Source organism: Urocitellus parryii, chromosome 5 (assembly GCF_045843805.1).
Source record: "Urocitellus parryii isolate mUroPar1 chromosome 5, mUroPar1.hap1, whole genome shotgun sequence".
Classification (NCBI taxonomy): Eukaryota; Metazoa; Chordata; class Mammalia; order Rodentia; family Sciuridae; genus Urocitellus; species Urocitellus parryii.
The window spans coordinates 175694357-175710240 of NC_135535.1; the positions used below are offsets into that span (position 1 = coordinate 175694357).

General features: G+C 33.1%; 1 protein-coding gene across 4 annotated transcripts in view; it reads left to right on the forward strand.

Moving 5' to 3' along the window:
• Pcgf5 (polycomb group ring finger 5) overlaps nt 1–15884 on the forward strand; it is a 108265-nt gene that overhangs the window by 74809 nt on the left and 17572 nt on the right. For all 4 annotated transcript variants that reach the window (XM_026397335.2, XM_026397334.2, XM_026397332.2 and 1 more), the window contains 5 exons: nt 476–531; nt 643–702; nt 1712–1860; nt 10853–10951; nt 13205–13294. In XM_026397335.2, the coding sequence (XP_026253120.1) occupies nt 476–531; nt 643–702; nt 1712–1860; nt 10853–10951; nt 13205–13294 (454 nt within the window). The remainder of the gene's footprint in view (nt 1–475; nt 532–642; nt 703–1711; nt 1861–10852; nt 10952–13204; nt 13295–15884) is intronic.

Below are 15884 nucleotides of genomic sequence, written 5' to 3' on the forward strand. Positions count from 1 at the left end.
GATTGAACCTGGGCCGCACACATGCTAGGCGAGCGCGCTACCGCTTGAGCCACATCCCCAGCCCCCTAGGCTTTTTATTTTATTTTATTTTATTTATGCTAACAGGATTCTGAGAACAAGTAAAAGTGTTTGATGGCTATTGAGGCAGGGTCAGAACTAAGCACAGGGCCACTTTTGCCACATTCTCTTTGGCAAGTTTCAAGGCCAGCCTGTATTCTTGGGGTTGGAAAATAGACTACCCCATAATCAAGGGAGGATGTTGAGAGATGTGGGGTCTGGTACCATTTTTTGAAATAAGTATCTCACTGGGGAAAGCTAGAAATTGGTGTGCTCCACATGTAGCAGAGTTTGGTGTGCTAGGTATGCTAAAATCATCTGTGTTCTGTATTTTGAAATATACAAAATATAAATTGCAAGTATTTACATATGTGATTTTGATGTCTTCATTGTTAGTATATTCTTCCCCTCCCCAAAGGTTGGATAATACATTGGAGGAAATTATATTTAAGCTGGTACCTGGACTACGAGAACGTAAGTTGCTCTTTAGGTTCTTGGAGACTTTTGTGTTTTATGAAATCAACATGTCTCTTAAAAATTTCATGATTGTTCTTATAGTTTTTATACTTTTTTCTTTTAAATTAGAAGAACTTGAGCGTGAATCAGAATTTTGGAAGAAAAATAAGCCTCAAGAAAACGGACAAGGTAACTTTTTATTGTCTTTATCTGATAGCATCTCTCAAATCGGCAACTTTTTGTTGCTTTGGTGAACCAATATCTTTCTTCAAACTTAAATTTTCTCATGCGGAAAATTCCTGCATCCCTTTACTTGCATTATTAACCTATTCTTCTTCATGAGATTTTATATAAATCTATCAAATCTAGAGTCACTTGGAGAATAATTAAAAATATTGGAAACCCAACTTTGGGACTTGAAAAGGGAGATAAATGAGGAAACTGATTAGTTGATTATAGCAATAGTTTCTGGAATAAAAAAAGAAAATGAAGTAAGAAATAGCCATAGCTTTCAATCACTTAATCAGGAGTTTTACATTTTTATTTATTTTATAAGTTCATTTTAATAGGAAAGGGAACAGATGTGGCTGAGAGCCAGACCAGGGGATTTTTCTATGTTTTGATCCTCTGGAATGAAGTTTTCATAGGCAGAACTTAGATGACACAAACCCATGTGCCTAGTGAGGGAGTGCATCCCTGTATAGTTGCAGTTTTTATAAAAACACAGATATTACATAGTTACATACATGTTAAAAACGAATTCTACTCATTTTTTCACTAGCTGACTTTATGCATATCTAATAATTTGAAATTTTAAGAACTTAAAGAGAATATTTATAAAACTTAAAAGTAAATACTTGGTTTTTAATTTAAAGACTCATATATTAAATTTGGAAGTAATTTTATATCCTGTCTGCTTTCTAAAATGGTCTAAATCACTAACTGCAGTCATTCTTGTGACCAGATTTAGCTAATCTAGAATCTTTCCTTTTACTGTCCCAATAAACTAGAAATCTTAGGCCCTGGTTAAGTCTCTGATGAATTCTGTTTGTTTGTTGAGTTCATTAGAGCAGTTAAAAGATATTAAAACTTTTCACTATTCTTCAAAAACTTTTAAGAAAGTTGATTTTTGTTGAGTGATGTTGATTAATTTGAAATATTCTGTTCCATCTAACTTGATTTCATTTAAATTATGTAGATGATACTTCAAAAGTTGACAAACCTAAAGCAGATGAAGAAGGTGATGAAAATCAAGATGATAAAGACTATCATAGAAGTGACCCACAAATTGCCATCTGTCTAGATTGTTTACGAAATAATGGACAATCAGGGGACAACGTAGTAAAGGTGAGCGGACAAATACAGTTGTACTTTTAAATGATATGTTTATAATAAACCTTTGATAATTTGTTAGGGAATTGTCTAATGTTTCAAAATATTCTCAAAGTTTTTACTAATACATCCCATTAGAATGTTCTTCTCTGACAATCCTATATCTACAAATGATCAAACAATTGTTTTTACTCCAGACATCTGTTTTTTCTCAAATGCTAAAATTATCCTGGGCCAATGCCACCATCTAGTGGCTAATGCAAGAATCACACCTCCACTTCTCCTCTCCACCTCCTTCTATACCTTTGTTGGGAGTTCACATGCATTGTTTCTCCCCTTTTTAAAGTCTGGTAACCTACTCAGGTAATTTCATGCTAGGCAGTGACTCTAACCTATTAATTAATTCTCATTTAATTTTGTCCTTTTTTTAATTTTTAATTTGCAACTTAGCAAGTTTTCCATACCCAGGCTAAAGCTGTATGAATAATATAATTAATTGGTTTTGAAGTATTGTAAAGTGCCTATGAACACAAATGAGTGTTGCAAAGTGCCTGTGAACTTTAAAAGTCCTTGAAGGTTTTTTGATTCCTGTAGAATCTCCATTTCTAATCCTATTTCCCTCTTTGTCTATTAATTGAACCTTTTCATAAAACATCTTAAAATACTTTCTTGATTTTTTTAGTCTTTATTGTTCAAATGATGTTTTCTGTTTCTTGTACTTCAGTCAACTTTAATTGCATTATAAACGTTTACTACTTTTACTTTTTACTACTTTATAATCTCTTTAGATTTTTTTGTCACTTTGTTCTAGCACATGTGAGCCATTAAAGATTGTTTTTCTCTTTGTATTCTCTGTATTTTTCAAATCCTATATCCATTATTCATTTCCTCTCATTTATTTTACTCCCTCTGTATAAATCTGAAGGCCTATGTGTTAAACTTTTTAATAATACATTTAATGCTATGTTTCTCTTGGGAAATGAAAAATGAATAATTTTTCAATTCCATTTAAGTTTTCTCAGCATCTTACACCAATAATATATATGATCATGGCAATACAATTATTATTTATCCACCAGACATCTGTTTTTTCTCAAATGCTAAAATTATCCTGGGCCAACGCAACTTATATTATCATTGCCAATGGATATTAGACAATGATGATATAAGTTGTAAGAAAAAACCTATTGCTCCAGAAACTTGTTTAGGTCTTACACATACAAGGAGCCAGAATACATTAAGATTGTTTATTTTGTTAATGGGGAGTTGGTTTGACATGGTATGAAATAAAGTGTAACCACCTTTAGAAAAATGACCACTGTCCCTGTTTGTCCTTCCAGTCTTCTCTGTTGCTTTGTATATTCCAGAGCAGCCTCTCTCCCCTTTTGTAAGTGTTTTCATCGGGGTCTTTATGGCTCTGTTTCTCTTCCCAGCCACTTCTGTATCTCCTCTTAAAAGTTCTTCTTCAAAGAGATTGTGGTCATCCTTTAGCTTTCTAATGCATGAGTTGTTATCTCATATAAGTAAATACAAAGGCCAATGTAGTTTCATAAATAATTGGGAAATCATGATTTCTAGTACGAAGGTTAGAAATTTATCTAAGAAAGTAAGTACCCGCTTTAATATCCTCCTTTTTGACTTCTGACTCTTCATATTCCATTTGACCTTTTATCCATTTTCTCTTTCCTTTGTAGACTTTTCATCATCTTTATACCTTCATTCTCAAAACAACTTTCTTGGCTTATACTTATAAGTGTATAAGTGACTTCCATGCTACCCCAATTCTAACCTTCTCTCCCAGGCCTTTTCTACTTTGTTTCCACTGGCTCTGCTTTTTGACTTGTACTTGATATATGTATATCCCAAATACTTTAGGTCTCTTCCATTTTTTTTCTCAATTAGCTATGCAGAGAACTTTTAAATCCCTATTACCAATCCTGCCATTTCTCCTAAGTTGAAGCATTGTAAATACTTTTAAATGCTCATTGGGAGTTTCACTAATACCTCAGACTTAACATTCCTTAAGGCAAATTCATTATACTTTCAACCTAACTTAAATCCAAATATTCATTTGTGTTTTGACTACCATCTCTCAACTAGTTATACAGTTTCAAAACCTTGAGATCATCCTTGATCCTTTACTCTTTTCCTTCGACCAGGCACCAAATCCTGCAAAATTTCTCCCAGTTTAGTGCCACTCAACCTTTATATCTAATTTTGGAACATATTTTCTTAAGTGTTTTCTCTACCCTTAATTTCTCTTGTTATAGGGGGATAGCGTCACTTGCTTGAGTGTGGGCAAGTCAGCAGGTAAGATCATGGATCATGACCAATTTCAGGGTCAGAGAGTAAATGTTTTAGGCTCTGTAGGCCAGATGGTCTGTGTTATAGCTACTCAGATTATTCATTACAGCTCTAATGTAGCTGTGGACAATAGTGAATGAGTGGGGGCTTGTGTTCCAGTAGAACTTTATTTAGGAAAACTGGTGACTAGCCAGATTTGGCCTGAGGACATGGCCAAGATTTGCCACCTTTTTGCCTACAAACTACTGTTTCACTGTTTACATTAGCATTCAGCCCTTTATAACTAGCCCATCTCTTGCTACTTTTATCTTTTATTAACCTCCCCCCCTATTAAAATTCCATTCTCAAGACCAATGATGGTTCCATTACATATAAGTTGTGTGTGTGTGTTAGAAATCATATATCTGACAAAAGATTTGCATTTAGAATGTATAGACTTATGTTATCAATTCTTCAAGGCCTCTAAACCTTTGACTAATCCTTCCTTTTTGGTGTTTTATTTCCCCTTTTTCTTACCACTTTATGCTTCTGTCCAGACCCAAGCAAAAATCCTTATTCTTTTCATTAATTTTTATACCTGGTTGAGTCCCTTTTCTGAAATTATGTAAGGCTTAACATTTATCTCTCAATTAGAGCTTAGTTTGTTATTTATTAAGTGTATTCCTAAGGGTGGTAGGCATTAATAGTTATCTTTTAATCATTAATTTTATCTTTTGTGATGTATGGTTTGTTCTTGAAAACCCCTCAGAGGAAGAGATACCATCTGTATTGCTTCATTGCTTTCTCAACTGTCTTATTCTACTTTAGTGGGTTGTGATTCTCAAATGTGGTGGCAGGGTAGTTGCATAGTTTATACAGTATACCTACTGCTTTTATAATATGAAAATCAAAGTCAAGAGTAAGATGTTAGTAAAAACAGTGGAGTAAGAACCTCCAAAAATTTGTGTTTCCATAAAAGCTATGAAAAAACTGGAAACAATTTTTTAGGATCACATTTTTCAGACATCTGATACTTAACCAAAGATTTATAGCAGCCCCTGGAGCATTTAATCAAGAAGATGACTGACTCTTGTGAAAACAGGAAAAATTAACAGCCTGCTTTTGTATTGCAACCTCTCAGGCACCAAGGGAGCAAAACAGGTAGAGCTCTTTCGAAGCCTCATTACCAAAAACAAAAATTTCAATGTTTGGGGCTGGAGCATTTGCCTCACATGTGTGAGGCACTGGGTTTGATCCTCAGCACCATATAAAAATAAATAAAGATACTGTGTGTTCATCTACAACTAACTATTTTTTTTAAAAAAAATATCCTATCTGGTTGTTTCCTGGAAGACCCCACTTTCAAGAATGTCTGTATCTGACCTGACTTGGAATTTGCCCAGTGGAAAAAGATTTCTCTGTGAGTGGGAAGAAGGGGCATTTTCCACAATAATTACAGGAAAATACTTTAACTTCATGATTCTCTGAGGCATAGGCAGTCAGTAGACTAAACTTAAAAGAAAAAAAAGGGGGGATTAGATGTCAGTAGGATCTTTAAAAAATTCTGACATATTCCTTAGAATCTAAAAGCCATAGGGTTGTGTACATGCTCAGGAAAGTCACGAGAAGACCCTGAGCTTGTACCTACTGCTGATGCTGAGGCTCTGCACAAGCAAAAAGTGGAGAATAAAGCAGAGCTAGCAACCTGTGTTGAGTGTTGTAGGTTTGCCCCAAACAGTGAAATTGTGACTAACACAAGAAAAAAGGCCTCAATTAATAATCCAGTCTGCACCTAAAAAAAAGAAGAGCAAACTAAAATCAAACAGAAGAAAACAATAAAGATAGATTAAGAGAAAATAGAAAAATAAAAGAAAAAATTTCAAGTTCAAAAATTTGTTCTTTGAGCAGATTACCAAAATTGATAAAACTTTTGCTGAATGAACCAAAACAAAAAATGAGTGAGAAGAATGAATTTATCAAAATCAGAATGAAAGAGGGGCCATGACTATCAACCTTATAGAAATAGAAGTGATTAGGGGCTGGGGTTGTGGCTCAAGTGGTAGAGCACTCACCTAGCACATGTGAGGCACTGGGTTCGGTCCTCAGCACCACATAAAAATAAAATAAATGTATTGTATTCACCTAAAACTAAAAAAAAAAAAAAAAATTAAAAAAAAGAAAGAGAAGTTATTATAAGGAAATGCTATAAACTATTGTATGCCAACAAATTAGATAGCCTAAATGAAATGGAAAATTTATTAAAATATAAAAAGGAAGAAATGGAATATATGAATAGATAAATAACAAGTTAAACAAATATGAAGTGGTAGCAAAAAAAACAAAAAACAAAACTTCCCACAGAAGCCCTAGTGTTTAAAGAATTAGTACCAGTCTTTCACAAACTCTTCCAAAAGATAAAAGAGGAGAGAATATTTCCCAACTCATTCTCTGAGGCCAGTATTACCCTGGTAACAAAACCAAAGATGTAACAATAAGAGAAAACTATGGATCTTTTATGCATCAAAAGACAAGGTCAAGCTGGGCGTGGTGGTACACATCTATAATCCCAGCGACTCGGGAGGCTGAGGCAAGAGGATTCGTGAGTTCAAAGCCAGCCTCAGCAACAGTGAGACACTAAGCACTAAGCAACAGTGAGACCCTGTCTCTAAATAAAATACAAAATAGGACTGGGGTTGTGACTCAGTGGTTGAGTACCCTGAGTTCAATCCCTGGTACCAAAAAAATAAAAAGAAAAGAAAAGGAAGACATGGTCAACAGAATGAAAAGGCATCTTGTGGGATGGGAGAAAATACTAGCAAATCATATCTCAGAGAAGGGGATAATATCTAGAACATGTAAAGAACTCTACAACTTGACAACAACAACAAAAAAATCAAGTAATCTGATTAAAAATTGGGAAAATGATTTAAATAGGTATGTCTCTAAATGTGATATATAATGGACAACATCACGAATCAGAGAAAGCATATCACAACAATAAAACATCACTCCAGATCCACTAGGATGGGTACTATAAAAAAAATGAAACAAAATATCAAGTGTTGATGAGGATGTGGAGAAATTGAAAGAAACACTTGTTTTCTGTTGGTGGGATTTTAAAATGGTGTAATCACTATGGAAAACAGTATGGAAGTTCCTCTAAGAATTATAAATAGAACAACCATATCATCCACAATTCTACCTTCAGAAATAATTTTTTCAAAAAAAATTGAAAACATGGTCTCAAAGAACTTTCTGAACATCCATGTTCATAGAGGTACTATTCACAATAGCTAACAGGCAATGAATGAATAAACAAAATGTGGTATTACACATACAATGGAATATTATTCAGCTTTGAGGGAAATCCTGTTTCATCCTGCATTGTGTATGATAATCCCAAAGGATATTATGTTCAGTGAAAGAACCCAGTCACAGAAAAACAAACTGTATGATTCCACTTATGTGAGGTAGTCAAATTCATAGAAACAAAATAGAATGGTGGTTATCAGAGTCTAGAGGGGAGGTGAAAGGGTAGTAGTTGTTTATTAGGTATAGAGTTTCAGGTTTGCAAGATGAAAAAGTGGTGAAGATCTGTTTCACAACAATGTGAGTATATTTAACATTACTGAACTGTATACTTAAAAATGGTCAATTTAATGTGATGTGTTTTTTGTCTTTTATTGGTGCATTATAATCATGCATAATACTTGGGTTCATTTTGACAAAATCATACATGCATGGAATTTTATTTACTCCATTTCAGTCCCCAGTGTCCCCCTTTTCCTCCCCTCTCTCCCTATTCTTCCTATGCTCTACTGATCTTCCTTTCATTTGTTTATTTTTTTTATTGGTGCTTTTAGATATACATAAAGGTGGAATTCACTGTGGTACATGCACATAGCATAATTTCATTAAATTCATTCTGCATTTCCTCCCCTTTCCCAAACCTCCTTCTCAATCTCCTTCTTCTGTCCCACTAATTTTTCCTATGTCTTTATGTATCCAGTTCTCCCCTGCTCTCTTTTCCCCCTTTTATTTGTCTCTAGCTTTTACCTATGAGAAAACATTTGACCCTTAATTTTCTGAGTCTGGCTTTTTTCACTTAGCATGATCTCCATTTCCATCCATTTACCAACAGATGCCAGAATTTCATTCTTCTTTATGGTTGCATAAAACTCCATTGTGTATATATTCTACATTTTCTTAATTCATTCATTTAGTGTGATGTGTTTTTTAACCACAGTTTTTCAAATGTAAAAAAAAAAAAAAGGATTTTAGAAAAGAAAAAGTATGAGCCAATTTTCCTCATGAATATAGTTACAAAAGTCCTCAACAAAATGCTAGCAGACTTAATCTATCTAGAAAAGAATATGTACCAACATATACTGAAAATATATATATACACCAACATATAGCCAAGGTCAATTCAACATAATGAAAATCAATCAATTAATATATCTTTTTAATAAAGTACAGGTGTAAAAAAACCACATGATCATCTCATAGAGTAAGAGAAAGCGTTTGACAAAATTTATCATCCTTTCTTTTTTGAAAATGCTTGACAAACCAGGAATTAGATGGGGACTTCCTTACCCAAATAAAGGACATCCATGTAAAACTCATGATTAATGATCAAAGACTGAAAACTTTTTCCTAAAATCAGGAACAAAACAATGATTTCTGTTCTAATCATCTATTTTCAGTGTTGTATTAGATGTTCTAGCTAGAGCAAATAGACAAGAAAAAGACTGTAAAAGAAGTGAAAGTATTTGCAGATCTTATACATAGAAAATTCTTAGGAATCTACTGAAAAATTAATAGCTAATAAGCTCAGCAAGTTTGCAGGATACAAATCAATATACACAAATCAGGAGTAAACAATCAAAAAATGAAATTAAAACAATTCCACTTCGAGTAGCATCGAAAAGAATAAAATACTTAGGAATATATTTAATCAAAAACTAGAAAACATTGTCAAAAAAAATTAAAGGCCTGGGGCAGGAGTTGTGGCTCAATGGTAGAATGCTTGCCTTGCATGCATGAGGCACTGGGTTCAATCCTCAGTGCCACATAAAATAAATAAATAAAAGGTATTGTGTTCATCTACAACTAAAAAATATATTTTTTTTAAAAAAAATTAGGGCTGGGAATGTGGCTCAGTGGTAGAGGGCTTGCCTAGCATGTGTGAGGCATTGGGTTTGATTCTCAGCACCACATATAAATAAATAAAGTCCATTGACAACTAAAAAATATTAAAAATAAATAAAAGTTAAAAAACTAAAGGCCTAATTAATGTGAAGGCATCAAATGATTATAGATTAGAAGACAACATCATTAAGATAGCAATACTACACAAATTGCTGTGCAGGTCTAGTGAAACTTGTAGCAGAATTCTAACTGCTTTTTTGCAAGAATGGCAACTGATCCCAAAAGTCACATGAACATATTTAATTAATCCACATTGAAATTTTGTTAGATTCATGTCAAAGCTTATTGAGTTATAAATTTAAAAGCTTTTGACCCATTTTAAAAATGTTGCTTTAACTCATCTGACATCTCTAAAAAATTTATGTTTTCTGAAAGATTAGGTAGTGATATTAAGGTCATTTCTGCATTGATATCAAGGTTCTTCTGCAGTTGAGATTACATTCAAAGGTCTCCCAGTATCCTCACATGTTTTGACTTTACTCAAACTTGCAAAACTGTACTAATATAACTTTTAACTTGCTTGTTTTCTTTTAATAGATACTTTACCATTTGAATTGTGATCAATTATCAGTTGTGGATTTGTTCCTGTTAATTTTTGCCAGGAACTGTGTTTTATTAGGAAGTGAACATTAACTGAAAAGTTCTACTTTTAACTTAGTAAATTTAAAAATACTTAAGGTATTGTTCTGGATGTTGACCCAATTTGTTAGGCATCTAAATAGGAGTAATACTTTGTATCTTTAAGATTCAGTTGTATTTTGTTTTTGTTTCAGTTTGCAGATAACTTTTCAGGTTGTGAGATGTAATTTTGTTTCACATATTGGTTCATATGTTTATAATGTGTGTGATCTCATTTTGTCTCACTTTTAATTTGAATATCTATTCTTATATCTTAAAGATGCTCAGGCTTGAAGAGTGAATCGGTACTGCTCTGTGCATTTTACAAATGAGACACATCAAAACACACTGACCTGTTTTTTTCCAGTCAAGTATTCTTGTAGCTCCTTAGAGGAGCATGAGTTTTTGAAACCTGGATTCTATACTGTATAGCTTTTAGTTGTTGAGGCATGTTGTGGCCTAACTGGCTTCTGTTACATGCTAGGGCTCCTCAGGTCTCATTTAAATCAGTGCTCTTTCTAAAATCATTTAAGTTATGGCATCATGTTTAGAAAATGTCCCTAATGCTTTCAGAAGTGATAATAGAATATTTGCATGCTTTTGTGGTAATTCTTTTATTTTTATTTAAACTCACAGTGTTTTCTGTACTAAAATGTCTTAATAATAAGCCTATTGTCTTTTTGCCAGGATTTTCCTTGAATGCATAGGTATACATATTGAAGAATGTATTGTAAATGTCTGAGAACCAGGAACATTTTTACTTACAAGTACTGAAGAGCTGTAAATTGAAACATTCTCACAAAACATTTTGAAAATACTCAAAATGATAGTATAGTGAAAATGGTTCATAAAAAGTAAAGTAGAATGTTTTAATTAGCCATCTTTATTTCCTTAGGGTCTAATGAAGAAATTCATTCGGTGTTCTACACGTGTAACTGTAGGAACTATTAAAAAATTTCTAAGTTTAAAACTAAAACTTCCAAGTTCTTATGAGGTAAGTTAAATAATGTCTAACCTTGCTTTTTAAATTATTATTATTATTTGGAGGGTGAGGGGGAACCAAGGTTTGAACTAAGGTATACTCGGCCACTGAGCCACATCCCCAGCCCTATTTGTATTTTATTTAGTGGCAGGGTCTCACTGAGTTGCTCAGTTCCTTGCTTTTGCTGAGGCTGGCTATGAACTTGCAGTCCTCCTGCCTCAGCCTCCTGAGCTGCTGGGATTATAAGCATGCATCACTGCACCCAGACTAATCTTTCTTTCTTTTTTGCTTTTTTTTTTATAACTCTGTTCTGAAGTAAAATTCTAACCAAAAAAAATGAGTTTTAACATAATATATCCAAATTAACTTTTGTGGAAACTTTCATCTTCTTATAAGAAATGATATTAATTTGATATTGATTATAGCTAGCTTATGTAGTCAGAAAATATTATAAACAGTAAGCATAAGAAAAATACAGTATGATAGGATTTGAACATAGACATTGACAGGTATGAAATCTGTATTTTAAAGGAAGCCTTTGATCTTAAACTTAAGTTTTCTCTGATGACTGATTAGTCTGGGTTAATTTTTTATTATTATTATAGTTTGGTCTAACAAACACAAAAGAAAAATTCCAAAAACATCATTTTTTGTGTTAAAAAATTGCAACAATTAGGTATCAGAGCCCAGTGATTGGTAAAAGTAAAAGATAACAATTTATAGCTATAACCATAGTGAAAAGTAGACAATGTAATCATTTTTATGATGCAGTTTTATATTTTATTTTCTTCTTGCAAAATACCATGTACAGTTTTATCTCCTTACTTTTAAGTCTTACTCATTAATTTACCAATTTCTTGTTTCTATTCAGAAAGTTGTTAGAGCTAGGAACACTTACTCTCAGTATTACTTCTGGCAGGTTTATATTTGTCTGTAGACTAAGATGGAAAGAAAACAGATGTATTCCACTGATAGCTCCTTATCTATCCCAAAGAATTTTCCTATGATTTCATAGAAATATTGTTTGTCTCCCATTATCTTGCTGCCTGGCCTGTTAGGGGATGATTTAATGAAATGCCTGGCAGCTGGAACTTCTTTTACAGACTTGCTAGTTGGGGAAGGATAGTTAGTTGTTAAATGATTAGTAATAGCATCCTATATAAATTTCTTCTTTGCTTGTGAATTTTACAGGCAATGTAAAGAAAGGGAGATTATTTACTTTGTTTTTTAAGAGTTAATAAAATGATGTCTGAAAAGCATTTTGAAGTTCATATAAGTCACCATCAATCATCAAAAGATCAATTCAGTCTCACATGTCTAATACAATTGGGACTATATTTGTTTTAGACTTAATATTCAAAACTGTAGTTTCTGTCTAGCCAGAAAGAATTATTTAGAACTCATTCTTTGGAACTCCTCTTCATGCTTATGAAATCTTACTAGTTGATTTCAATAGCTAGAGAACTGAAATGTTATTTATAGAAATCTGTCAATTATGCTTTGTCAAATTAATGAACAGTAGCCAGAGTTCCTGTGGCCTTCACAAGGATTTGAGGAGTTGTTTGGTTCCTGCAACATAGACCAAAAATGATCATTTATAAGTATAACCCTTTATTGACAATTCATGCCTGGTAAGAAGAAGATCCTGTAACTATTGTACAAGTACCAACTAAATAAACCAGAGAACCCAACTAGCCCTGGAACACAAATCTGTGCTATAGTCCTAAATGTTGTGTCAATTTAGTTATCAATAATTACTAGAAATTCTCATATACTTCAAAGACTCTATAAATTATTGTATCTACATTCATTACCTTCTTTAAATTGGAACTAAGTAACCCCTTTCAATCTTGGGAAGTCCAAAGGATTCTGAGAGATGAATTTAGAAGCTAGAGAAGCTGTAAGAAACTATGAGCTTGCTACAGTTTGTTCTCATTCAGCAAGGGCAAAGTGTAGCTAAATCCTTTAAGGTTGCACAGAGATGTGGAATAAGAAGGTCTGTATTACATTTATGAATTATGTGTTTGAACTTGAGAACCATGTTATATTGGACAAGATAAATAGTGCTTCATTTATTTATATCTGAATTGTTAATATTCTGTGAGAAAGAAAAGTGCTAGAAAGTAAAAATATTGAGTGTTCTTTTAAAAAGAAATAGTTCTATTTTGTTATAATTGTTTGGATCTCTTGAAATTTGAAAAAAAAATTAAAATTTGTGAATTTAAAATTATTTATGTTAATATTATCTGTAACTTCTTTTTAAAGTTGGATGTGCTGTGCAATGGTGAAATTATGGGGAAGGATCATACTATGGAATTCATCTATATGACAAGATGGCGACTAAGAGGAGAAAACGTAAATTGCTTTTATATTTACCTATGTGTATATTTAGTTATATACTATTTTATTATTAAAATTTAACAATATACTTAGGAATTTTATGAAAATATGGCTTGGGAAGAAGAAACTGGTTCCTCTTGTTTGTCTCAGCATTCTGAAAACTGGTTCAATTACAAGACCAATGTCTGTGTTACGTGTTTTTGTTTTTTAAGGTGAGTTCAAAACTCCATTAAAATATGCTCAGGATTCTGCTAACCTCAAGAAAGATGACACATATTTTTTTAAAAGCCCAGTAACTAATCGGAACTTATAAGTATATTGATAGGGGGTGGGGAGACTAAGTACTGCCCTAACTGGTATAATTAAGGGTCAATGAGAGAATTCATTTAGAGTTGGGATAAGGGACATATTGGGTAGAATATGGATAATCTCTTTTTCAGGTACCTCCTTAACATTGAAAGTATAAAATCAGGCCTAAGGGTAAGTGAATTTGCTGTGGTTTCTGATACCAGAATTTAATTATTGTGCCTACGCCCTAGGAGAAATTATTTAGAGGAGAAAACCTAAGAAAACCAAACAGTAAATTTTGTATTTTGAACTCTCATTTTTTTATTAGTCCTAATATAGGTTTGTGTACATCTGAGTTTAATATGGGATATTAGGGAAGTTTGAGGCACTAGGGATTATAAGACTGATTTGTGGGAGTAAGAAATATTGCAGTAATGCTACCTGAAATTCTATTCATGATCTGAGTGATGAGCCTTAATGAAGACTGATTGAAAAGTTGGACTAGATAACTTCTAAGGTCACCTTTAAGATATTAAGATTCTGTGGTGTTTATGGTACAATATCGTACTTTCCAACTCTGAGTAATGTAATGCTTTTATTTTGTAAGTAGGTTTTATTATATTTTATTATAAAATGTAAGTTACTCATAAAATAAAACACAAAATTAAGAAATGTTACCTCACCCAAGGAATAGGTAATGTAAAATCCAGATATAACAGGGGTTGCCATATTTCAGTAGTTCAAACATACTTACATTGAACATAAATATCTTTGCAACTGTTAAAAAGCAAACAGTGGGTAAAACATTTGGCTGTTTTTCAGAAGAAATGTCTTGATATGATATAATAATACATGAACCACCTAACTTCTTAAATCAGAATTTTTTCCTATTTGAGTTTCACATGGGTGAATCCTTTTTGTGAAGCTGAATGCATTAGCCATAGCAAAAAGAGTTCAAGATCAGGAAGAAAAAAATTACATTTAGTGTCAGTCATCAACTAGTTTGTTGATCTCAAAGAATTCATCGAATCTCGGTTTTTTTTAGTCTTTGTATTTGGTAAATAACTACTTGCCTTTCTGTGACATTTCATAGTGCTTTTAAAGGGTTGTGTATGAATTACTTTTGTTTTAAGTATTAAAGCCAAAATCTGTCAGATACCAGGTGCAGATTGCAGAGAGAGTAAATTCTCTTAGCCAGTACTATTGGGGAGGGAATATTGTAAAATTACCTAAAACATTGGCATTGTATTGGATGTCCTTTTAGCTTTCTATAGTTCAGTGTTAAAAGAGATGTAAATGGCCAAAAGTGTGAGGCCTCTGCTGGTGCTCACATGTCCTTCACAAGATCCCTGTCAAAAGTTACCCATACTGCCAGTTATTTTAAAGCTAGAGCTACTTCACAGAAATTGTGTATTAATAGACTATCAGTTATATCAGTTTTTAATATAATTACATTGCTGGTAACACATTTCTGAATAGTTTGAATTCTTTAGTTATTTGAGTCATATTTTAATAAAAGTTCAAAAAGTGATTCAATATCATGATTTATCATTTAGGTGAAAAACAAAACAATAAGAAAAACTACCACCTTTTACATCTAGTACATAGTAAAATAATATATTAGTCTATTTTTTTCTATTTTCATAATAATTCTGGTTGTTTGGTTGTTCTTCTCCAAACCTATGTCTCCCTCATTCTTCATAGTCTCAGTGGTTTTAAGATTGGTAGCTTCATTTTTCCAATTGCTCAGACCAAAATTCCTGAAATCAGCCCTGATTACTTTCTTTTTATTTCATTCATCCTTAGCAAATTCTAACTACTGCCATCAAAATACTAGAATCAGAATCCAGCTGTGTCTTACTACTACTCTGGTCTCACTCACCATGGTCATTTTCCATAATGATTCTGAAAGTCTCTTAGCTGGCCTCGACCCTGCCCACATACTCTCCTCACCTGATACCACAGCTAGAGGACATGTCACTCTGTGCCATTCTGTTCAATTTATTATCAGTTAGATAAAAGCCAAGTCCTTCCAAAGACCCACAGAGATGGCTCCCACATAGTTCTCCCTGTCACTCCCACCACACACACACACATTACCATTTTCTCTCTCTTTGGCTTACAGCCCTCTAGCCACAGTGTCTTCTGTGCTTCCTCAAACATGCCCTACTGGTATTGCCTTCCTGGGTATTCATCCAGCTAGTTCCTTCACACCTTTTACTTCAAGAATTTTGCTTCTGTGTCACCTTCTCAGTGAGGCCACTGGCCTCCCTTAAAATTAACAACTCACTCTCTGATGACATTCTTTAATTCCTTT